This window comes from Phyllostomus discolor, chromosome 15 (assembly GCF_004126475.2).
Source record: "Phyllostomus discolor isolate MPI-MPIP mPhyDis1 chromosome 15, mPhyDis1.pri.v3, whole genome shotgun sequence".
NCBI classification, from domain to species: domain Eukaryota; kingdom Metazoa; phylum Chordata; class Mammalia; order Chiroptera; family Phyllostomidae; genus Phyllostomus; species Phyllostomus discolor.
In genome coordinates this window covers 14,430,911-14,456,846 of record NC_040917.2, presented here as the reverse complement: position 1 = coordinate 14,456,846, position 25,936 = coordinate 14,430,911, and the positions used below count along the sequence as shown (strand labels likewise).

At 40.6% G+C, this 25,936-nt stretch overlaps 1 protein-coding gene across 8 annotated transcripts in view; it reads right to left on the bottom strand.

Annotated features, from left to right (window-relative positions):
- The window catches only part of CDC42BPA (CDC42 binding protein kinase alpha), a 178,235-nt gene that overhangs the window by 92,787 nt on the left and 59,512 nt on the right, over positions 1 to 25,936 (bottom strand). For all 8 annotated transcript variants that reach the window (XM_036016241.1, XM_028531089.2, XM_028531088.2 and 5 more), the window contains 6 exons: positions 25,096 to 25,244; positions 15,398 to 15,491; positions 7,213 to 7,413; positions 5,357 to 5,605; positions 2,948 to 3,027; positions 305 to 471 (listed from right to left, as the gene is read on the bottom strand). In XM_036016241.1, coding sequence (XP_035872134.1) covers positions 305 to 471; positions 2,948 to 3,027; positions 5,357 to 5,605; positions 7,213 to 7,413; positions 15,398 to 15,491; positions 25,096 to 25,244 — 940 coding nt within the window. The remainder of the gene's footprint in view (positions 1 to 304; positions 472 to 2,947; positions 3,028 to 5,356; positions 5,606 to 7,212; positions 7,414 to 15,397; positions 15,492 to 25,095; positions 25,245 to 25,936) is intronic.

The following is a 25,936-nucleotide window of genomic DNA, read 5'->3' as shown; positions in this document are numbered from 1 at the left end:
GATTTATCTTTTAGGTACTGATGGCTGGTCATTTAACCTACTTTGATCCACCTATGTGTGTGTGTGTGTGTGTATTTACACACGTACACACAAATACCCGTGGGGAACAAATGCCATTTTGTTTCCTTATTGATTTTGTGAATTTACATAAATACTACACTATATTCTGCATAAATTTCTACAATCTGATTTTTCTCTACTTCATTAAAATTTTTTTCAAGATAAAGCAACCACTTATAAAAAACAGCCCCTAACACTGAGTCCAATTCAAAAAGGAAACATATTATCTTTAAAATATATTCACCTTGAAGCTTCCTACTAAGTTCAAGCTTTTCCTGTTCAAGGCGTTTAATTCTTCTTTCATAAGCTTCCGTGGCTAAGTTGTTATCCAGGGTCCTCTGGACGCTGGCATCGAGATCCAGGGAGGCGGGGCCTGCGGTGACTCTCAAACAGCTCCGGTCAGAAAGGACGCTGGAGGAAGGGAAAACATGTGGGGTTACACTGAAACACAAACTTTAAAGAAAAAAGATAATCTTTTGAAACCGTTTATTTAAAACATGGATTTGAATACCTACTTATGGTAGCAATCTAGAATGACAGTAGAACTTTTCTTCTTTGCAAACTCAGCATAAATGACTTTTTAGAAGCATTTTTAACAATGAAAACTTAAATAGTCCAAATTACCCTGTATTTATATTAATAACCAAAAGTTATAAAATGAAGTTTGCTGAGGGGTTGTTGGCAGTTTAAAACAATGTAACCATCTCAGTAAACTTGTGGTCAATAGCACCACCATGGTCCTCTTTCCTGAAATTCAGAATTCAAATGTAAAATGCTTTCTTCAATGTAACACAATTTAAATAAAAATATTTGAGGTACTTGACACTCAGCAGTGTGCAGAACAAAATGTGCCCAATGTAGAGTTTATTTTCCAGTGACGGAGACAAAAATAACCAAGATAAGTAAAATATCCAGTACATTAGATAATATTAAATGCTAAAAAAAAAAAAAAAAGCAGGAAAGGAGGAAATAAAGTATTGAGAGGAGGAAATAAAAATGTAGATAAAGTGGCCAGGAAAGTCATCACTCAGAAAGTAACTGTGAATAGAGCCCAGAGAGAGAGGGGACTCTGGGAACATTGGGGAGAAGCACTCCAGGCAGATGGAACAGAAGTGCAGAACCTGGAAACAAGAGTACGCCTGGCACACTCACGGGCCAGGAGGGAGGCCTGTGTGGCTGGCACGGAGTGAGCAAGGGGAAGAGCAGTAGAGGACAGAACCAAGAAGGGAAATGAAGTGAGCCAGCCATGCAGGGCCTTGAAGAACTCTGGTTTGAAGTTAAGGTACAAAGTCACCAGAGGTGGGGGCGGTGGGGGTTGGTCCTGAGCAGGGGAATGACCTGATCTGACTTAACTTTTAGCAGGATCACTCAGCTGGGTGCAGAGAAAATAAGAACCAAAGCTATGAACGAACATCTGAAGTAGGTGGGGAAGAGAGACTTGAAGGAGAACAGGAGGAGGTCTGACAGGAGATGCACACTAGGAGTTGTGAGTATCTGTGAGAGCACCCGAGGGTGTACGTGGAAAAGACCCAAAGACGGAGCCGTGGGACAAGGGAGATGAGGAGGCAGCGGACGGGGCTGAGGAGTGGCCAGAAGGGTAAGGAGAAATCGGGAGTGCGCGGAAGCTGAGAGAAGTGCGTGTTTTGGTGGCAAACAGCCAGGACAAATTAGACGAGACCAGGCAAATCAGACAGACTAAGAAATGATCATTAACTTTAGCAACATGGAGGCCGGTGGTGAGAGTGATGAAAGCAGTCTGCATGGAGGGATGGGAGCACAGACTTGACTGGAGCCGTGTCAAGAAAAAAACAATGAGAAAAAAAGACAAAACAGAGGCAACAGTGGGAAGTAATTTTGCTGTAATGTGGAGCAGAGAAATGGCTGGTAGCAGGTAAAGAAAGTGGGGTTAAGAGACTTTACACTTTGCTGTAAGACGGGAGAAAACAACTGCATGCCTGTGGGCTGATGTGAATGATCTGATGGTGCAAACGACACAGAAAGGGGAAAACTGATGAGGTAGCAGTGAGCAGCAAGAGGGAGGGAAGGGAGGGAGGCCGGGGCAGGTGGGCCTAGTCCACAGTTCACGCGTGACAGGAAGAGCGTGTGGGCCCAGGGGTGTGCAGGATGCAAACGTGGTGATGGGAGCTGTGGAAATGTCTGTGGTTTGCTTCACCCTCTTGGTGAGAGAGGGAGAGAGGTCAGAGAGAGTGAGGATGACTGCGTTCAGGGGAAAGTGTACAATATGGGACAGCTCTCCAGGACAGTGGAAGCGTGCACACACCCTAGGGTAACAGGGTGTATGAAAAGGAACCTGAGGTTGGTAATCGTGACCGGAGAGTGAGACCAGTAAAAACGGCTACACACTTTTTTCTAGACGCTGAACTGCACAGGTACAGGCAGAACAGTGCATTGTAATAATGAATGTCAACTTAGCAAAGCCAGTGTGACAAAATGGGACAGTCAAGGAATTGAGGGACACTCACAAGGAGTTATCAGAGTTGCTGTCAAGGAAACCGAAACAGGGTGAGGGGGAAAGAGAAGAGATGAGTGGAACAAGGGCTGGTGAAAAGAAGGTGAAGGTTAATGAGTTGCAAGTTCTGTCTCTTGACGCCTAGAGAGTATCTGCTCCACAGCAAGGGAACGCTCCTATTTCCCGCCCCACTGCTGTTAGACTCGGAGCTATCTGTCCTAGTCTTTCTCGCCCAAAATGAGTTATGATTCTTTTTGTTCTATTCATTTTGAAACGTCTAACTTAGCCCAGCAGTAGCTTCACACTATTTTTAATTTTTGATTTACAAAGTTCTCTTATACATTATATATATTTTAAATCATAATTCATTTTAATTTTCTTTAACTTGTACAAATTATGTTAACATCTGAAACTTACCAGCTACTAGTATAGGTAAAACCCACGAACGGCAGGTGGTGGCCAGAAAACGCAGTGTGGGTTGGTGGCGGCATCGTTTCCTACAGGACGTAAACACACCTGGTGAGAAACAGATACCTGTGGCCTATGGGCTGGGCTACAAACATGAACTGTCAACGGGAAATATGCAAATGTTCAATTTGGAAACACTGGTAAGTTTGGTACAGATGGTTAGTGATACATTTAGACCATGAACACTGCTATCGTAAAATTCGAATGAAATGAAAGTAAAGATAAAAGTCTGACTGATAGCGTACAGTCCTTTTTCACGTAGTCCATATCGGCACATCTGCCGGGTCACCGAAATTTATGTGTAACCCCAAATCAATATTCACAGCACGTCAGTACACACGTGCAGAGCAAGGAAAAGCCCGGGCTGCCCCACACCCGCGCTCCCAGCTGGACTTGGACAAGGGGACACCTGCCTTCTTAGGTCGGCTCTCACACTGTAAACAAGCATGCTCTTCGGGCCTAACTGTACCACGTGTTTCACATTTCCGTGCTTTCTATGGGTGATTTTCTGTTGAAGTGGCCTCCAAGCATGGTGCCCAAGTGCCGTCTTCTGTCCCTACGCAAGAAGGCTGTGGTGCGTCTTACAAAACAGAAAGTGGCGGTACACTTGTTCAGCAAGACTGACAGTGCTGCTGGCCGTGAGCTCGGCACAGGCTGATCAGCAATATCTATTAAATAAGCCGTCTTTAAATGGGAATACACGTAGAAAAACATTATGTATTGATCGGTTGATAAAAATGTATGGACCACAGGCTCAGAGGAACCTACACCTATTTCCCCCGGGGCAATGGTTCAATATTCACCAATAACAGTGTTCACAGCAGTGTCATTAAACATAACTCCCACAAATAATGAGAATTGACTGCACTGTGTATTTAATTTGGAATGACTCACAATTTCTGTTAACAGTAAATATAACCCTATAATAAAAAACTGATGAGGAAAGTCTATTTAATTCTCTTTTGCGAGGTTCAGAGAGGAAAGTATAAAAGGTTCTTTTTTTATTTTTATTTTTTAAGATTTTGTTTATTTATTTTTAGAAAGGGAAGGGATGGAGAAAGAGAGAGAGAGAGAGATCAATGTGCGGTTGCTGGGGGCCGTGGCCTGCAACCCAGGCATGTGCCCTGACTGGGAATCGAACCTGCAACACTTTAGTTCGCAGCCTGAGCTCAATCCACTGAGCTACACCAGCCAGGGCAAGGTTCTTTTTTTAATTTTTACCGAATTTGTTGGGGTGACACTTGTTCATAAACTTACACGGACTTCGGGTGTGCAGTTCCGTAACACGGCATCATCGGCACACTGTGTGCTTTTTCCCTTCACTGTTTCCACCCAGCCCCACAAGCTCCCTCCGCTCTGACAGCTGTCAGTCTATTCTCTGTATCTATGAGTCTGCTTCCCTTTTGTTAGTTTATTCTGCTCATTAGATTCCACACATAAGTGAAATCATATGGTACTTGCCTTTCTTTTATCTACTTACCAAATAGTGAAAAGTGATTTAAAATTAATATAAAAATTCTCAGTGCAGAATAAAATAATTGAATTAAAATGAAAATTCAAACTAAGAAGGCTAAAAAGGCAAAAACCGTAAAATTTTATGTCCTTATTTTTCCAAATTCTACTTTCATATAACCTAATGGTTTAGGGCAAAGGCTGACAAACGACACTGGCCACAAGCTAAAAACGGCTGAGTGTTTGGCCGACCGGCTGGCCTGCCACTCGCCCCAAACAGGCTGCGACTTCAGGCTAGTTATGCTGCAGCTTCTCGCTGCCCACTCAGGCCCATTGGCCTGTGGTTTTCAGTGGTGACACCACTGGGCCTGGGTAGTTAGCTCTCCAACCCTGGCCGGCCAGCCTCTCGGGCAGCAGGGCCCTCGGGCAGCAGGGCCGCTGGGCTCACAGGCGGCTCCAGGCCAGCAGCTCTGCTGCCCCACCTGGGCAGAGGGAAGGGGGTGGGGAGCTGTTTTTAACCAAAGTTCAGTGGTTTTTCATGAGTAGGTGTTTCTCAATTTGTTTGCCTGGTCAAGCCCTGAAATGTTGTCTGTGACCATTTCGTCCAGGTTCATGGAGGGTTTAAGGACAGATCTGCCAGCCTCATCACTCTGCCACCATGAAATCCACTTTTTAGGGACTCTAACGGCATAACTCATCTCAGAAGTAAACCTCTGAATTTTAATTTTGCTCCTAGTCACGAATAACTAAGTTCACCTCAGCACACTCTGCCGATTTCCTGAATGTGTGAGAAGACAGACACCAGAAGCCACCACTGTCTGATCACCGAGACGCTGGTCCGCGACGTTCCTTCAGGACCGCACGAAAAAGAGCAGGGACAGAGCGCCTTCACGGCGTCATACTCACAGTGTTCTTTAAGCAATCGTCGTCCACGTCAAAATTCGATGTGTCTGTTGGGCTACTAACTTCTGGAATATAAGGTGCTTCACAGTTTCGAATGTTATCCCAGTCGATGCCACTGAAAAAGGGGTGTTTCTTAAAGTCTTCTATTCCGTTCTGGCCCAGCCGATGCTCCCTGCTGCAGATGAGCCTTCGGATGAGATCCTTGGCGTGTTCAGAGACATCTGTCACCTGAGGTGGGAACTGAAACCTTTCCTGAACAGAAGAGAAGACACAGAATATAAATCAGTATTTAACCTTCTAAGTAGGTTGCTTAACATTTATTTTCTTGAAAATACATTTTATTTAAAAAATATCTAACAGGTTTATACTGATACAAAATACTGATACTGAAGGAAATACAGGAATGAGTAAAGAATGTCTTCCTTAAAAACTTCCAATTTCACATTTGACTTAGTCATACCTGCGCTGTAAAGATAATAAATTAAATGCTAAAATATCTTAAATGGCTGTCAAAATCAAGAATATTCATTAAAACAGCATTTGCCTGAATATTTCTAGAGCACAGATGGTTCGTATAACCACATACTAATGACTAAGTGGTAAGAATAAACATTTTTCAAGAACATAATGTGGACTTGACACTGTTAGAAGGGTTTTACTCGGTCCTCAGAGCAGTCACTGGGGGGAGGTACGACTGTCACCCTAACTTCTGCAGACGAGGAGACAGGACACAGAGCTCAGCGATTCGCTCGAGACCACACACCGGTGGGCGAAGGGCGGAGCCGGGACTTCAACGGCAGCCGTCTCACTGCAGAGTCTGTGCTCGGAACAATCACGTTGTAGTTCAACGCTTCCTCTCTGAAATGCTTTACATGCTTTCTGCGACTTTGTAACTAGTTACTGTCTTTCAACTCTTCATCACCATTTAGTGGATCATCTTTGCAACCAGGGAGAAGAGCATCAGTTCCATAAAACTGACTGATGTACATGTGAAGCAAATAATCATAATTGTCACTGGAACAAATTAAAAAGAACAGATTGTCCCTTTATGGGACACTCCTAGTCACATTCCAGATTCTTCCAATTGCTCATAACTTTCTGAGACCAAGCAGTCAAACCCGTCCTTTTTTTCATTATTAACAATCTATTTCCACCTCACTTTGTACTGAGTGGATTAAAGTTTTATTAATTCATTCCTGTGGTGCATCTGCATGGTTCCCAGCACTTGGTGATCACAATACTAGAAGAGGTATTCTGGTACATACATCTTTGTTCTAGTGAAGATTTCCTTAGGGTAGATTCCTACAGCCGAAGTTGCTCAATCGAAAGTTCCAACCATTTTTTAAAGACTCTAGATGCATACTTAGAGACTTTTTGATAGGAAGGTTACATCAATTTATATTCTTATCAATAATATCCATTGCACTGGATTATTTACAGCATGGAGTACTATTATTCTTTTCATCTTTATCAATTTGACAGGGGAAAAGTATCTCATTCTTATTTTAATTTGCATTTCACTTGTTGCTGCTGAGGCTGAGGATTTTTTAAGTGCACCTGGTCATGGTTATAGTGCAGCAGTGACGACTGAAAACCACCTGCTTATGCTCCTTGTTATCCTAGTAGAAGCCGTTTCATTTCCTACTCAATACCTTCTCTAATAAAATACGGAAGGTTAAAACTAGCAATTTTACGTATGCTGATCGACTTTTGATTATTCAGGTCTGTCATGTCCCCTATTAGGGTAGACATTAGATTATTCACCATTTTCAGAAAACTATGTTCTTTTTAAAATCACGTTAAGTTTATTACATGTATTATTTACCCCACCATTATGAAAAACTGAGAAACACACTAACTTTGTGATTCATGATTTTCCCGTACGTCTCCACCAGAGATTCTGCATAAAACGGCGTTTCTCCATACAGCATTTCATACATACAGACGCCCAAGGACCACCAGTCGCACTCAGGGCCGTATCTGCCTTTTCCGTCTTCCATGGCTTGAAGGATTTCCGGAGAGATATAATCAGGAGTTCCAACCGCCACTGAGGACTGGACCTGAAGAAGTTCATGTTTTTAGTAATCTACTGAGAATACTAGAAGCAAATCATTTTAAGTTGAAAGTGTTTACATTTACTTATACAATAAACAGTATCTCATAACAACTTTGTCATTATCCGAATTTAGCCTCCTTGAATATATAAATTAAATTTTACATAATTTCCACACTAATAGCTCTCCAGGTTTCATAACATAATAGGACCTTTATTATAGCTGTTACTTAATGACACATTTAGGGTAGCAATAGGATTTAAACACCACAACAATAAAATTGAATATTGAGTTTTGAACATTTTTTTCTAAGCTGTTATTTTTTGCATTGAAAATAATTCACAACTGATTAATATATACCTGTATCTATCTGCCTTTCTTCCATCAGGCATTGTTAGAACACTGTTACTGATCATCTTACACACAAAAAAGTGGAACTGTGAAAATTTTACAATTAGTTATGGGGGTGAAACGCTGAAAAAACATGGCTAATACTTCTGAGCCACCTGGAGATGATTTTTAAATACCTTAATGGAAGCCTAAGGAAATAAATGATAACAACGTCCTGCAAACTACTTATGAATTTAAAAAATTATTAAAAAGGAAAAATATATCCTTAAAAAAATAAAGGACCAACAGACAAAAATGGGGGCATACAATTATGGCAACTCAGCTATAAATTAGGAAATGACAGCTAAAACAGACCCTGGGAACAAATTCTGTAATACACTCTAAAGCAAGAGAAAACTGGTTCTTTACATGATTTTAAGAGAACATATCATAAAATGGACATTCTCAGGGCAGAATAATGGTTAATATTCTGAATTTTCCAAACTAAGCTACCATTCTTAATAATCATTAGAACAGACTTCCTTTCTGGCAATACTTAGATTAAGTAACTTGAAAACTCATCCATTCCAAGCTGTTAAAAATACTAGATAAAAATAAAATAATCATTTTTTATAAAAATATAAACTTTCTAAAAACTAACAACTCTTTGGGGCCAGGGATGAGGCGATGGCTGAGACCCAGGGGCGGTGAGCATCGCAGTGGGAGTGGGATTAGGGAATTGCCACTTTTCATCTTCTAGGTTCTTGGATTTTAACATGAGGACAAGGAAAGGCCCTGAGCTAGTGTGAGGTTTGAAGTGAGAGGCTGCCCCATATAACCTTTACCCCAACAGTCACCCTAGACGGTATTCTGCAAACAAAAAGCTGGATTTCCAGACTCTGCCACTGAGCAGAGAAAGATCAGGCACTTGTCCACCCTAACCTGCAGCTGACACGTGAAGAAAACTCCCTCCTCCACAAATCCCTAACTTTAGGTCACGCAGTCCCACCATCTGGGGTTTTAGTTCACAGAACTTCTGTGGCCCAGAAGTTCTCAAGCCAAGAAACTGGCAAAAATATTGGCCCCGGTTAGGTGCCCCAGAAAGCCTGGCATCAAGTTCAAAGCTGCTCTGGGCACACATGCTCACACCTGGCCACATGGAGCTCCCACACATGCAGCCATCGAAGGTGAGCGCACAGTCCCACAGTATCAACTACACGAGGCAACATTCCATCACAAGCAAAAGCCAGAAGGCCAAACAAACAGTGCAGTTAGACTCCTAACAATGAACAGTTCCACTTCATGAAATGTTTACATTTATTAGACATTTAAAAAAATTAAAGGCATAAGAACAAAGAGATGAAAAAAATCAAGTCAAATAGAAGTCCCAGAAGTTTAAAAAAAACCTAGTCACTGAAATAAAACACATAATACATAAAAGATATGAAAAGGTCAACAAAACCAGATACACTTCTATGCACATTGTAGTTAAAAACTACAGAGAACCAAAAGCAAAGAGATTAAGAACGTAGATTACCAAGCAAGGAAGCCATTGCACAATTATTAATGCCAATAGCAGTCAGAAGAAAATGGAATTATTTCTTCAAAGTAACCAGACAAAATAATTACCAAAGTTATATTTCCTACCTGCCTAATTACGATACAGGTATGAGGACTAAGTAAAGACATTCGCCCACAAGGACTGAGTGAACTACCACACGTAGTCCCTTTCAGGTCAACAGAAGCACTAAAGAAACACAGTTCGTAAAATAAGAAATGTAATCCATACTGCATGCAACTGTAAACAAAGACATCAGTAACGACAAAGAAGAGAGGGAAGAGGACGATGAGCAGTAGGAAGAGGAGGAGGAGGGACAGAAGGAAAAGGCGGTGGCAGAGGGGGAGGAACTAGGTAAAGACTGGAAAGGAAGGTGAAACCAAAACACTAGATACAGCAACATATTACTAAGGGAGCATTAGGGTTAAAGTGGTCTAAGTTTCTTTTTTTGAATATTTATCTCATTTACTTCTTAATTATTTTTAATGGTGGTAAAATACTCATAACAAATTTTACCACCACAACCACTTCTCAGTGTCAAGTTCAGCGACGTCAAGTACATTTATTCACACTGTTGTGCGACTCACATCACATCCATCTCTGGACCTCTCTTCATCTTGCAGAACTGAGACTGTCCCCACTCAACAACAACTCCCTCATCCCCTCCTCCCGGGCCCTGGCAGCCACCACTGCACTTTCCCTGAATGTGACCTCCCTAGGGAGCTCGTATAAGGGAAATCATACAGTATTTGTCCTCTTATGTCTGGTTTATTCCACTCAGCATAATGTTTTTCAAGGTTTATCCATGCTGTAGCGTCTAAGAATTTCCTTCCTTTTAAGACTAAATAATACCCAATGTATGCACATACATTTTATTTATCCATTTATCGGTTAATGGGCACCTGACTTGCTTATGTCCCCTGGCTACCGTAAACCATGCTGCTGCTGAACATGGGTGTCCAAACATCCTTCCAAGTCCTTGCTTTCAGTTTTGCGGAGTACACACCCAGACGTGAAATTCTTGGGTCATGTGGTCATTCTATTTTTAATTTTTTGAAGAACTGCTGTACTGCTTCCAGAGAGGCTACAGAATTTTACATTCCCATCAACAGTGAACAAGGGTGCCAATTTGTCTACATCTTTGTCAACATTTGTTCCTTTTTCTTCTTCTTTAGAGTGGCCATCCTAATGTGTGTGAGGTGGGATCTCACAGTGGTTTTGATTTGCACTTCCGTGATGATCAGTGATGCTGAACATCTTTTCATGTGCTTGTCGGTCATCTGTATACCTTCTTAGGAGAAACGTCTATTCAAGTCCTTTGCTCATTTTGATTTATTTATTATTGAGCTGTAGGAGTTATTTACATATTCTGGATATAACTCTCTTTCCAGACATATGATGTGCAGCTATTTTTTCCCACCCCGCAGGTCACCTTCTCCCTAAGAGGACTGTGACCTGGATGCACAGAAGTTTTCATTGGTGATGCTGCCCAGTTCACCTACTGTTGCTTTTGCTGCCTGTTGTGCGGTGTCGTGGCCAAATCCAACGTCAAAAGCTTTCCCCTGTGTTTTCTTTCAAGAGTTTTACAGTTTCAGTTCTTACATTTAGATCTTTGATCCACTGTGAGTGAATTTTTGTGTATGGTGTAAAATACACTAAGATTCTTGTTTTGATTAGGGATATGGTAGAAAAACTGATCAACTCTAGATTTCAGGTAAACTATAAATGTGAAAAAAAATAAGATAAACATTGAAATATTTGACATAGAATGCATCATTTCCAAAGAAGTAACAACAACAACAAAAAGTAAAACTAAACTTAACCAAGCCAACAGAAGGCAGAAAAGAAGGAAAAAAGAAAAACAAGCATATAAACGTCAAGCAAAACCTGCAACAAAATACTAGAATATGCCCGAACACATCAACAACATGAAGTTCATAAATGGACCAAATTCACCTATTAAAAGGCGGCACTGTCCCACTGCATGGCCCATAAAACCAAAGTGAACATATTTTACAACTGTCAGCAGTACTCTGTTGTAAAGGATGCACCCAAACAGAAGGACACTGAAGTGTTAAAAGAAAAGGGACAGAAACGATATACAGGCAGATGTTAAACAAAGTCAGGTTAAGGAAGCTGTATTAATATCTGTCAAAGAGATTCTAAGGGCAAATCATTATTAAGATTTAAAAAAATTGTTAATTATATAAAAACACACCCCAGAACAGCAATTCTGAATAATATGTAACAACACAGCTACAAAAGAGTTATACAAATATTGATGATTATAGGTAAAATTAATAATTTAATATCATAGTAAGGACTTTAAAATAAAATATACATCAGAAAAAATAAAACTCATAAGAATATTAAAAATTTGAACAAGTTAACAACTTTAATCTTACAGACATATACAGAAATCTGTACCCAAAAGTTAGGAAAAAAATGTCTTCTTTTCAACAAATATGCAATACTTATAAAAACTAGGCTGTTACAAAATTAAAGAGCAAATCTTGATAAATGCCAGAACACTGGTCTCAAATAGACCCATTCCCCATTAAAATAAAACTAGAAATAACCAAATAAGCACATACAATATTTTGGAAATTAAAAGTCATGCAGCTAAATAATTAATGGTCCACAGCAGGGTTCTAACTAAATTTGGAAACTACTTAGAACTCAAAAATAGTAAAATGCTCTGTATCAAAATTATGAAGGAAAAGAAAAGCACAAACAACATTAGGAATGAAAAGAGGACAAAACTACACACGTGACAGATTTTAATCTAGGAGCATAACCTGAACAACTTCTGACCAACAAAACTGACAACTCATCGACAACAGGCAATGTTCCCAGAAGAAAATACGGCTTCCCCAAACTGACTCGGGAAGAAATAGAAAACCCAAGAGACCTATAGCCATTAAAAACAGCAACAGGCTATCAAACTGCAAATTTTATTTATATATTTTTCAAACTGCAAATTTTAAAAAGTTAATTTATAATAGATTCCCCCCTGCAACACGTGAAAAAAAGTCCACAATGTGTCCAAGAACAAATCTAACATTACTTAAACCTAACATTAAAAAACCTGAATGAACAGTATAAATCTACCTGGAAAAAAAACAAAATAAAACAAGAGAAAACAAAACCTCACCAAGGAAAGGCGACTTAAAAGTGAGTTGTACCAATAATGTAAGAAACAGAAACCTCTGTTGTTATATAAACTGTTCTAGAGCCAAAAGTAGGGACAAGGAGGAGATACGGCTCCCCTGCACATTTTAGAAAGTGAAAATAACCTAAAAACAAAAATCACTGAGGAACAATTTTAGAAGATTATACAGCAGTATCGAATATGATTAATCTCAGATACAATCTAATACAAAATTTTAGCAGAGTCAATCTAGCAATGTGTTCATATATCTCAACACACCAAGATAAAGTTATGCTGATCCAAAGCAGGAATGATTTAACTTGGACAACCTGTCACTTACCAGTAGATGCAGGGAAATCATTTGATTACAACAGTAACAACCCTAACAACAGGCTCTCAGTAACCAGAAATAGAAAATCCGCTAACCCAATAAAGAGCATGTACCTCCCTTCTCCGGCCCGATCCGCTCCCCACACGACAAGAGGGGTCATCCGGCAGCAGGATAATTCCACGTACCCATCGTGCACTGTTTGTGGGGCTGCTGTCTTTTACCTTTTACTTCTCCATGTCATGAACCATTACAATGTTGTTATTTTTGCTTTTAGCAGTTGCTTTTTATGTAAATTTAAAAAGAAAGGTAATACAGTCTTTTTTTCTTCATCTACTTACCCTATGTAATATTCTTTACCCTACAGATCTAAGACCCCAAAGGGCATCATTTCCTTTGGCCTGAAAGACATTTTCTAGCATCCAAACCTTCTGGAGATTAATCCCTCATCTTTCATTTATCACCAAGTGTCTTTAATACACTTTTACTTTTGAAGAATATTTTTGCTTGATATAGAAGTCTTGGTTTACAGATTTTTTTTTCAGCACTTTAAAGATATCATTCCATGACTTCAGATGAGAAGTCACTGGTCATTCTTAACCATTTTTCTGGAGTATGTAACATGTTTTTTCTTTTGGCTGCTTTCAATTTTATTTTTAATATTTAATTTTCAGCAATTTAACTGTGATGTGCCTAGGTGTGATTCCTTTTACAAGCTTGGAATATGCCAACTTCTTAGATCTGTGTTCTTCATCACACTTGGCAAGTTTGAGCCACCAATTCTGCACATTTCCTCTGCTCCCACCTCACTTCAAATCACTCACGTGACTGAGCAATGCCTTCCTCTCAACCACACTGAGTCATTTCTCCTAGGATTCCAGTCACAGGGGTCCCTGAGCCTGGTTTTATTTTGCCTCAATCTTCTCCATTCTTCAGAACGGATAATCTTTATTGACCTGTCGCTGAATTGACTGGCTCTTCCTTCTCTCATCTCTAATTCAGTTAACCTCCTCTTGTGAATTCTTTATTTCTATCAGTGTGCTTTTCAAGTTCTAAAAAGTCCATTGATTTTTCTGCTGAAATTCCTTATCTGTATAATCTTTAAGACTGTATTTTCCTTTGATTTTTAAAGCATGTTTATGATAGTTTTATTAAGTCTGTCTGCTAAATCCAACATCTGTGCTACCTCGGCTTCTACTGACAACTTTTGTTTTTTAACTCTATCACAATCCATACTCTATCCTCCATTTTTGTTGGGTCTAGTGATCTCTGATTAAATGCTGGTCATTGTCAGTAAGACTTTGTAGAAAGTATGAATTCTGTTATCTTCCTCTGGAATATTAATTCTTGCTCAAGCAAACAAATAAAATTACTTATCTCCTTGCACATGGGTTGGATTACGGCTATACTCTTCAAGCACAGATTCACAGTAAATCTATGATTCAAGTCCCTTTATTGGAGGACCACTTTCAGACTCTGTGGATCTTAAGACTTGGAATTAGGCTATTAAACAGGGTTACACAACTCCCTCCCCTCCCACGTCAAGCCCCGCAAGTTCCAGGTGCCCCAGCAACTCAACTCGGACCTCCTCCTCCTGAGCTCTGCGGAACTACTCTGCTCCGCTCTAACTCTAGCTCTCTGCATCAGAAACAGCCCACTGTCCCAATTCTGGGACCTTGTTCGGCATACATCACAAAATCTCTCAGAAACAACAGTCTTGTGCTGCCTGCTGTCCACTGCCTGAAACGGTCATCTCAAATACTGTGTCCCTTTCACTGTTGTGTACAGTAAGAGGACAATTTGGTAACAATTACTCCCTGCATCATGGCCAGAGGCAGAAGTCATATGATCTTTTTTAAAAAAGTTACCTCTTAGGATAAATTTTCAAAAGTCAAATTACTAGTCCAGAATAACATGACATTTTCATTGTTTTTAGAATGTATTCTACTAAACTGATCTCTAAAAACATTTCTGCCAATTAAAATGACATGTATTTGGACTTCTGCTGTACAGCCAAGAAACTGAAGTAAAAACAAAAACTAAAACAAACTAGAGAATAAAAATGGGGCATATAAACTTTTAAGTGAAAGAAAACAACTGAGAGGCCTAGAGTTAGAACAACTAAAGCAAATGGTAACATGAAACTAAATCAACGTAGATGACTTCCTGATAAAAAGCATTCATTTTATGAACACAGTCCCTCAGGAAGATCAGACAACTAGGGGAAAAATATATAAAAAAACAAAAAATAAAAGCAAAGAAGTCACATTTTCTTTTTCTAAGATGTATTTTCTTTATCCATCTGGAAATGAAAAAAAAAATCTCAAGTATAATAAACAGTTTAGCCAAACAACGAAGAAAGGTCTCGTAAAAGGCATACTGTACCCACTCTCAGATCTTTAAAATCAGCAGTTGAAATGGCATGACTTTATAGACATGACGTGTTAAAATAAGTGTGCCTAAATGCCTTTGTGGAAGAAGGTGAAGCACAAAATGATTGATGGATGGATGGATAATATAAATAAATGGTTTCTAGACAGATAAAGAAGACAAGTAGCAAAAAAAAAAAAAAAAGAAAGAAAAAGGCTGTGGGTAACATTATTTAAAATTTATCTTTACTTACTGTTCCATCTTCCATCAGTTTCAGACAAGATCCAAAATCTGCTAACCGAATATGTCCATTCATATCCATCAATATATTGTCAGGTTTGATGTCTCTGAAAAAAATACATTCCATTTTTAGTTTAAAAGAATAGACATAATCAGATATGTGGTAATATAACCTCTATCTAAAAATAAAAGTCTTCACTTCCTTTAAAATTAATACTATAGGAATCTCTATTTGACAACCTTATTTATTTAAATCCTGACTCCGGTTCATATTAAAACTTTCTAAAATGCAGGTCATTTCAATCTCTTCCTAGATAAAAAGTCAAATAAATAACCTTACCATCCCACCTTTGAATCTGCACACACTCTAACACCTACCACAGTCCTGGTAGTCCCTACTTTCTGCACACAGAGAAGAGCCAGTTACTTGATACCTACAAAGCGCACTAATCTCTATCTAGCCCATGACATTGAACAGGGAAAAATATACTTCCTAGACTCTGACTATCAATGTAGATACATAAATCCTCAATTACTGCAAGTCATGACAAAACAAAGACACTGCTTCATAAAGCTGATTTTGGAAAACAACTGCTTAATAATGTTCTGTGTTATATAAAGCTATCTACTGATGTTAAGTCAATGTCTTGTAAGATATCCAAATCTAACTAATACACTAAACCATACCAGTTTTTGTATGTGTTTCTCCACTGGAACAATGAAACGTGTTGCAAACCTTGAGAAAAACCATACATAAAATCATCTTGTAAAGAAGACTCAGCAATGCAGAATTTCTAAACATACTCTAAAGACTACAGTTGTGAAAAACTGTGAGATTAGGCCCTCACAATTCATTCTACTTTTAGAAGAAAAAGAATCCTCTATAAGCATTCCATATGTTAAAAAAAAAAGTCTATCAACATGTGGTTAATAAGAGTATGGTAAGGTTATTTTACTTTAACCTGAATGATGCCACTTAAGGTCTCTAAACCTTAATTTTCCCACCTGTAATATGGGGATAATAATAGTACTCCCTTAATTACTGCAGTAATTTCTGTGTGTCATACCTCATGGGTTGGCAAATTATGACCCATGGGGCCAAACCCAGACCACTCTCCATGCATATATTTTATTATTAGCATGTATAGATGCAACCACAAGACTACGTATTTTTCTGAATGTCTTCAAACTTTATAACTGATACCAAACCACGTGAAGTGTTTTTCAACTTGGTTTTACTCTAATATTATGTCTAAAATTTATCCATGTTGATACATTTTACTCTAGTTCATTCATTTTAATTTCTATATGGAATACTTTCATACACCAAATTTATTTCTCAATTTCCTGGCTCACGGAATTTAGATTGCTTCCAAACAAGTTTAGATTGTTATGTTGCACCTACACAGAATGCCGAGATGAGCATTTCTCAAGTGTCTCCCGGTGCTCACAAGTGACCGTTTCTCCAGCCCCACAGGGAGACATGTGTTCCCGCTTCGCTGGCAGGATCACCAGTGAGCCTGAGAATCTTTTTTATATTATTAGTGTGCGTCTCAGATTCCTGTTCTGTAAAAAGACAGCTAATATCTTCCCATTTTTTTCATAATCTGTATGTATTGTATGTGTTTTGATTTTGGTTAACCCAGAATTCTGTCTGTTTCAAATCTCTTCTTCCAGCACTTGGACTTGTTTTTCCTCATTGTTTACACTGTCTTTCTCATTCATAAAAAGCTATTTAATACTAATGTAGTCTTCATTGGTTATGTAGTCTTATAACTTATATTTTGTTATCCTTTTCCCACTTTTTTCAGCTTTATGGACAAACCATGATATATTTAAAGTGTACATGATTGGATTTATGTATACACAATGAAAGAATTCCCATCAAGTTAATACTCCGTCAACTCACATATTTTTCTATTTTTTGAGAACACAAGTTCTACCCTCTTAACGAATTTCAATGACACAAGACCCACTGCCAACTACAGACCCCCTGCTGTTCATCAGCTCCTCACACTCATTCATCTCACATCTCAAAGTCCGTCCCCTTCCACCACCCTGTCCTCCACCCCTCGCACGCCTGGCAGCCCCCGCTCTGCTCTCACAACCTGTGCTCTTTGTCTTCAGAAACCTCCCTCACGTTCTGCTTCCAGAGGCTGTAAGGACAGTGTCCTGTATTTTACTTTCTAAGTATTAAAATTTTCCTTTTCACTTCCAGTCTTCAATCTTCGTAGGATTAATTTTGTGTATAGTGTGAGATAAAGGCCAATGATATTCCCTTCCGTGCCAATGCCATTTAATGAATGGCATCCTTTCTCCCTGACTTACAATACCACACGCGTCATCAATGAAGTGGATTTGTCTCAGGACTTCCTGTGCAATTCTACTGAGCGGTTTTCAGAATGAAAGAGAGCCCATTAATAATTCCCAGGACAGCAGGCATAAACTGGAACTGCCCCCGACAACCAGAGAAGGACGGTCACCCTCTGTGTGCTTGCACCTGGACCGAGAGCGCTGGCTCCACTGTGAGAGCTGGCGTCACCTCCGTGCCAGAAGACCATGTGTGTAAATGGCCATGGCTCTTCCGACAGGTGCTAGGGTTAGCTCAGTGTTTCATGACATGCACTGGGGCTCTGAGGGGAATCACAATGATTTTGTAGATTAATGTGACAAGAACTGAGATCTTTACAAGACGACTCTTCCCATCCCTGTAAACATTATACTTATGGATCTTCTTTTATGGCCTTCAAGAACAGTGACCTTTTCCACAGAGAGCTTCCACATGTTGTGTTATCTGCAGTCTTAGGTGCTTTACAGTTTTGTTGCCAATGTGATCAAGATTTTCTTTAAAGAATCGTTCTCACTTTGCTTCCACTTGTAACAGGAATGCTCCCAACATTTCACCATTAAGAATGATCTCTGCTTTAGACTTTCAGTAGAAACTCTCAAATTGCTAAAAGCATCAGGTATATTAAATAGAGTTTCTAATGTTGAAACTCTCTAATCTTCAACAGAAATATGTGAAAAGGAAAAATTTTTAAATGAGGTAAGCCTTTTCTAACTCAGGATTCAAGAACAGAACAGCAACGTAAACCTGAATTACAGAGAAGAAAGTGACTATAAATCCTCCAATTCTGTTACGTAGGACTTTTACTTTCTGTTTCAAATATTTTGTAATTTCCATTATGATTTTTCTCTTTGCCATGCTTACAAAGAACACACTTCAAAATTTCAAAATATATGTACTACTTTCTAGTTTTGTTTTTATTTAATTCCATTTATTTAGTTCTTTTGGATTGGTAAAACATTTTGTTGAAAGTAAAAAATATAAAAAAGCATGTGTCCAAAATATTTCCCTCTCAAACACCTGTTTCCCAGTCATCCAGCCTCTGCGCCGCCTGAAGTAGCGACTGTGATTAGTTTCCTCCTTATCCTTTCAGAGTTTCCTTTGTTATGATGTGCACATCCATCTCCTCATCTCTTTCTTCACTTAAAATAAATCTTGGAGTCATATCAAAACAGAAAAAGCCTCGCCACTCTTCTCAGTATTCTATTTTATGATTGTGACGTAATTTAACTAGTCAGCTGGTGATGAACATTTGAGTTTTCCCTGATCTTTTCCTTTTATAAATAATATTGACGGGAACAACTCCGTGCAGGTCCTTTTCACATATGTGATGATGTTTTAGGTTAGAATTCTAGGTGTGGAACACATGCAGTTGAAGTTTCGACAGAGGCAGGAGATGGCCTTTTGTCGCAGCTGAACTGATTGATTCCCGTTCCCCTGAGCCTCAGGGGCGAGCGCTCAGTCCCCTTGTAGCTTCAGGCTCCAGTAAGACTACTGTCACATACCTGTACTTTCTGTCAACCTCACACAGGAAAAGCAATACTGACGTTATTATTTGCACTTTCTGTGTCATCAGAGAGCCCACCTTTTCACATACATAGTATCTTTTGTCTTTGTGAAACACCCCCTTTCCCCCACGCTGTGGTCTTTCTCCCAGTGTCAGGATCACTCTGCGCATTGGGAAGACAGCCCCTCTGCCCGCTGCAGGGGTTGCCAATCTTTTCCTCCCAGTGCACATTTCTCCTCTGAGTTTCTTCAGACTTTTCCTCTCGTGCACTCTTCTGTGTACTGAATTTATCAAATTTTCTTCCATGCATTTCCGGATTTTGACTCTATTAGAAATGCTTCATTTATCCTCACTGAAACTGCAAAGGAATTCTCCAATGTGTCATTCCACTGTCAGTTTAATTTTTTACACTTTGGTGTTTGATCCATTTGGAATTCTTCCTGGGATACCATGACAGGTATGATCTAATTTCATTTTTCCCACACACCATTTCACCTCTGATCTGAGGTGCGACCCTCACCACATGTTAATGCAGATAAGTATCTGGGTCTATTACAAGACTTTCAATTCTGTTCAATTAGCCTATCTTTTTACACAGTAGAAATATATTTTTTATTATTAAAGACATATTTTAATATCTGATAGGGACAGTCTTCCTCACTGTATAGTTACATTAATGCTATGTATTTCTTAATGAATATATATCTAAGTATCCCATATTTGTAAGATATTACAGAACATCTTCTATCTTTTTATAATTACTGATTGTTGCTAGAATTAGAAACTACTTCACAAAAACAGAAATTTTTGCCAGTTTTGTTCACTACTAGATTCTCAGCACCTGGAAAAGAGCCTGACCCACAGAACACGCAATAAATACGTACTCCACGAATTACACCACAAACGCCACGGACATCCTTTTTGAACTTTCTTGCCATTTGTAGTTTATAGGTTAGTTCTCTTTGATTTTCGACGTATAACATTTACAAATGTGATGATTTTACTCTTTTTACACTTCCAGGTTTTCTCTTTTGCCCAGTTGCTTGGCCAGCAGCTCCAGTACAGCGTAAATGGCATTGGTGACAGTGGACATCTCTGTCGTGTCCTGGCTTTAGCAATGTCACTCGGTGAGCATGATGCTGACTGCTGAGGCGCGAGGCTGAGGCTGACTTCTCACACACACACACGTCCCGTTCAGGAAGCATCTCCCTAGTTCCGTTTCACTGAAAATGTGTTTACTGCATTCAACTACTCTTCTTGATGAAAAATAACCAATTCCAAAATGCAAATATTATATGTCTAAAATTAATACTGAGACGATACTGGCATGAGATATTAGAGATATGGGATAAAATAACAACAAAAAAAAGAGCTTAAAGGAGTTAAATGTGTCTGCCACCGGAAGGCAGGCGTAAGAGGTCTGGAGAGGGGACTATTTTCCAATGTAATCTTTTTATGCTGGCTGAGTTTTATTTTACTCACATGCAGTATTGTTCGATTAAAATTAATTAAAAACCAAAAATACAGTTGTATAACATCTGAGTCATTTAATCCAAGAATATGAAAATATTTTGACTAAACCACTAGGATCATCTGCCGTCAACAATATTTTCAGTCAAAACAGTTAATTAATGGCTATCGAGATCACAGACAAACGCAATAATGTTATAATGATAACACGAATTGGCCTCTGCTTGTGCAACAGGAAGCACGATGATACGTTTCATACACATAGCCTGTTGCCTGCTGACTCACTCCGCAACTCACCCAGTCTATCCCCTGGCTGAAAAAGAAGTCTCTGTCCCTAAAGAGTCCCTCTACGAGCAGATGCAAACACCCCTGCTCGTCTGAGTAAGACCTCAGGAGGACATGAATCAGCCCTCCATCATCTGCCAGGTGTGACACAGTTCTGCTTTGCTTTGTTTGGGGAACCAAGTATGACACGGATCTGAGGTAACACTTGAGGGACTCACAGGAAGGAGGAAATGACTTGTCCATCCAGCTGATGCTAAATGCGACCTAAATTACTGGGCACAAGGAAGGCCTAAAATTTATGTAAGTCCATACAGTTTGTCACTTCAAACAAGGAAAACACGTCCTTTCCTTCTTTTTCATCCAAAGGCTGCAGCTTGACCTTTTGCAATTGCCCTTTTCCTTCCAGATGATCTACTGTTTTTATCCAAATCTAATGTCACAGAGGCCAAATGAGAAACGTCCGGGAGAAAGGACACAAAGTACGACTTGAGCTGAACTGGGGGGGCGGGGCAGGGGGCAACCGTGTGCAGAGCGAGCCCTGGTTCTCCTTGCACTCCAGGTTTCTGGCACGCGTGCAAAGTGAAACGGAGGTCGCAGATGCAAGTCCCCACAAATGCCGGGGAGGTGTGGGTGCATCTGCTGACCAACAGCCACCTTGAGTAAAGAATGATCCTCACTGCCTAAGAACGTTCTCACTGGAGCACAAGATGCACAGAGGTCCCAAGTGTAAACTAGGCAGAAAGATGGTTACGCTTCCATACTGACATACACTTGTACTTGGAAGCCGGTCAACTGCTTGTTAAGAAACTCAAGCAGCCCTGGAGAGGCCCGGGGAGAAGAACAAAGGCCCCCAGCCTATAGCCCTGGCTCAACTCCAAGCTGATGAGCCACACTATGTGAGTGAGCCATCTTTTTCCCTTTTTATTAAATGTATCGGGGTGACACAGGTTAATAACATTATGCAGGTTTCACCTGCACAGTTCCACAGCACATCACCTGTACACTGTACTGTGTGCTCACCGCCCCAGGTCAAGTCTCCTTCCATCTCCGCTGATCCCTCCTCTACCCTCCTCCAACCCCCGGGACTGAGCCGTCTCGAGAGCCAACCTTCCAGCTTCGGATGATTCACGTCACCTCAGGCGAAACAGCAGTCCCCGCCTAGTCCTGCGCAGCTGCACACTCGTGGGCAGTTCTGTTGTTTTGCTCCAGTCACTGTATTTCGGGGTCTACGGCGGACACGTAAGTGTGCTGCCTTCTGCTTCAATCGAGGGCTCTGCCCCCAACCTCGGCAGACAGCCCCCAACGGTCAGCTTATTCAAAACTGCAGACAGCCTCTTCACCAAAGGTCCTGTCTCCTTGGGCAGCCCCCACCCACTGCCTGGTACAGAAAAATAAAGACTGGGCCACTCTGACTAAATGAGCTACAGCCCTGATGGGCCACAAGCTCTCCAGGGCTCCGAGTGGGGCTGGCTGAGGTTGGCCTGCAGCGTAACCTGCCTGCTCCTCTGCCTGATCCCACTTTCGCCAGCTCCCCTCATGGGCGCTAGTGCCTAAAGCACCCCGCATCACACAGCCTGCCTCTGTGCCGCTTCGGGGAAACACATCTCACGTGGCAAGGCGTGAACAGAAGGAAAGGCCGGCAAAACTCCATTTTCTGATACAAGAGGCAAAATACCGCCTGGCATTCAGACCCACTGTGAGTCAGTGCCATCTTGCAAATGAGGAGACAGCCACCCAACCAGATACCAAGTACCATCAATAAAGGGAGAGAATGGGAAATTCAGGCAAAACCTTAATTCAACCTTCACAATCAATGAAAACAGAGAAAGAGAAATGTTTAGAAGAGGTAAAATCTCTACATTATCAATGTAAAAACCTTATTCAAGTTTCTTCCTAACTTGAATATAAATCATAGTAGTTATTATTCAAGTTTCTAAAATCAGTAATTTTCTATGTCCCCAAGCAAAAGCAAATTACATTTGACTTAAAAGGAATAGTATTATTTTAAAACCTTCAGTCAAAATTAATCTTCATAATGATATATTTATAACATTAAGAATAAAAAAGCATTCCAAACAATGACCATATTGAAAGGGCAATATTCTGTGGGTCATTTTTACTTTATTACTTACTTCACAAGTCTATCAATATCAGAGTGTGATTATTATAAATATTATGCCTGGAATAGAAAATGTGGACATAACAAAACTAGATTTTGCTGAAGCTTCTTCAAACAATTCTCAATAGTATGGCACATGACCACATCAGTATGAAATCACTTTAAAATGCATTTATGTGCTGTCATGTTACCTAGGCACTCCTGATTTCACTGCCATCAACCTGGTTCAAACACGTCTACCCATTCACTTTTCTCTGATAAACCCAATTTCATATTCCAGAAGGTTAACACAACTCTTGAACCGAGTACTTCAAGCTGCCCCCTCCAAGCGACAGGCACCTCACACTGTCACTGCCGGGCGGTCACATAAATGCTGTACCGGCTGCGGACTGTCCAGACAGGCGGACGACCGCCGTGCGAGAGCCCTGACGAAGGCCACTGGGTGCCTGGACCGTGAGGAACTAAGCTACCCGAAGAGGGGTCTGGCCTCTGCCCCAGCTACCGGGAGGGGACCCCTGGGCTCCTGCACTGCCACGCCTAACAGGAGTGTCTTGTTTGGGGGCCCTGGCCACCAGCAGTCTAGCACCGTGACTTACGAAGGAGGTAACTTATATGGGACATGTGGTGTCACTTTTACTTCCGAAAGGGACCAGAAACTAAGGGTGTCACCATCCCGACCTCTGGGAAGGGTTAGAGGCTAACGGGCGGTCATGCAGGCTGTGTGCTGAGACCCCCGCCCCTGCCACCACCCAAACTCTGGACCCCAAAGGTGCCCATATGCTTCCTTGGTTGGCAATACTCCGGGCTACGGTCACACGTCTTAAAGAAACAAGCACCGGAACAGAACTGCCTCTCCTTCCTGCACTCCTGTCCCTCCCAGGAATCACTCTCGTCACACACAACTCACAAAGAAACACCCACTGCCGCCTTCGGGCAGAAGTCCTCCAAGTGTGGTCAGGAGACCAGCAGCAGCGTCCCCCAGGGAGGTGCCAGGAACGCCCATTCCCGAGCCCCTCCCAACCTGCTGAATCAGACACTCTGGGGTCGGCCCAGCGAACTGCGTTTTCTCCAGCCCTCCGTGTGATTCCGCTGCACGCTCGAGTCCACGAACCACTGCCTTAGAGAATGGTTGCGGTCCCCTCTGGCCGGGCAGCACCCCTTCACCTACTCCTCAGCGAGCCCCCGCCCTCTCCCGCATTTTGCACAACCCCAAGGTTATTCATTCATGAGAGCAACCAGCCCTCCAGTAACTTCGGGGGGGTCTCTGCTCTCTTTCCTCTTAAAACTTGAAACTGACTTTTCATCCACCCAATACAGGCTGTTTACAAAGATTTTTTTGTGTGTGGCAACAGGTATAAGAACAATCCTGTATAAAAATTATTTTGTGAACAAGCCCACCTTTTTAGTCCACCGTAAACTGCATACAGTAAAACACACATTGCAGGGAATTTTTAAATGTAGTGAATCATGTTTGTCAGTTTACAAAGAAATAATTTTTTCCACAGACATCAAAATGATCACTTTCCTACACAAACATCTGTTTTGACATATGCACATTTTTTTAAAAGTATTTCCTTGAGAAACATACCTAATATGGGTCTTAGTTAGGAAACGAACCTGTGAGTTGCAGCCTGGAATCCTGGCTGATAGCAACACGTGACTCACCTATAAGGAAACTGGCCAGTACACACTTTTTTGAGAAGAGCATTTTATGTACATTTACACAGAGTGTCTTCTTAGAAGCGTCCTGTAGAAATGCTGACCGGCAGCAAAAACAGATATTACACATGTGTGTATGCACAGGAACATCACTCCTTTAATGCTGACAAATGTCGGTAACGACAACGAAGCAAAACAATGCCATCTCAGAACAAGTATTTTGGTTGATGACTGGTGTATCCAAGACCACAATTAATAAATCTGACAGAAGCAGCCCTCTGCATCTGGCTGTCACACGAGGCGACAAAAGAACGCCTCACTCACCTGTGTACGTAGTGCAGCTGATGAACTGAGTCGATTGCTATCACCATCTCCGCCAGGTAAAACCGAGCCATATCTTCAGGCAATCTGTCTTCAAATTTGCTGAGCAGAGTTAGCAAATCCCCACCAACATAATAATCCATAACCAGATACTGGGAATGAAACAATAAAATGTACTCATTAAGTAAGAAAGAGTGAAAAATAGTATATTTAATGTAACCCAAGGGCAAACAGCACTGGGTAAAATACCATTAATATTAACTAACAGAAGACACATAAGATTACCAACAGCAGTCATTATAAAACTTGTAGATTTCATAAAGGATAGAATAAATTTTTAAAACCAGGGCAAGAAACAACCTAGCATTACTGTTGTTTTGTTGTTGTATTTTGCAAAGGAGCCTTTTCATCATCACCTGCAACAGCAGACCACCGTTTTACCAACATTTCACAGAATGAACATTTTAATCCTCCAAAGTGGATTTTAAAACTCAGAATATAAGACAGTCCTTTCTGTTGAATAAATTGATTTTCATCATCACTACATTTTCCCTATTTCATCTGGCACCAGTAGCAATTTCAGTGTAACCAGCACTTGGAGAAGTACTTGAAAACCACTGTAATATAGAATATAGAAACTCTCTCACCCTAATTTTCTCTTCCCATTTCTGATAGTGCACCAGTATCAGAATGGACTTTTCTAAGGTACACGTAAACAGAAGCAAATGATTTCAGATACGGACTATTATGTGTGTGTCTGATGTTATAATTTATAATAAGAAAAAATATACTGGCACAGAGCCCAGACCTCCTGAGAACCCTTAGAATTTCCTAAGTGACAAGA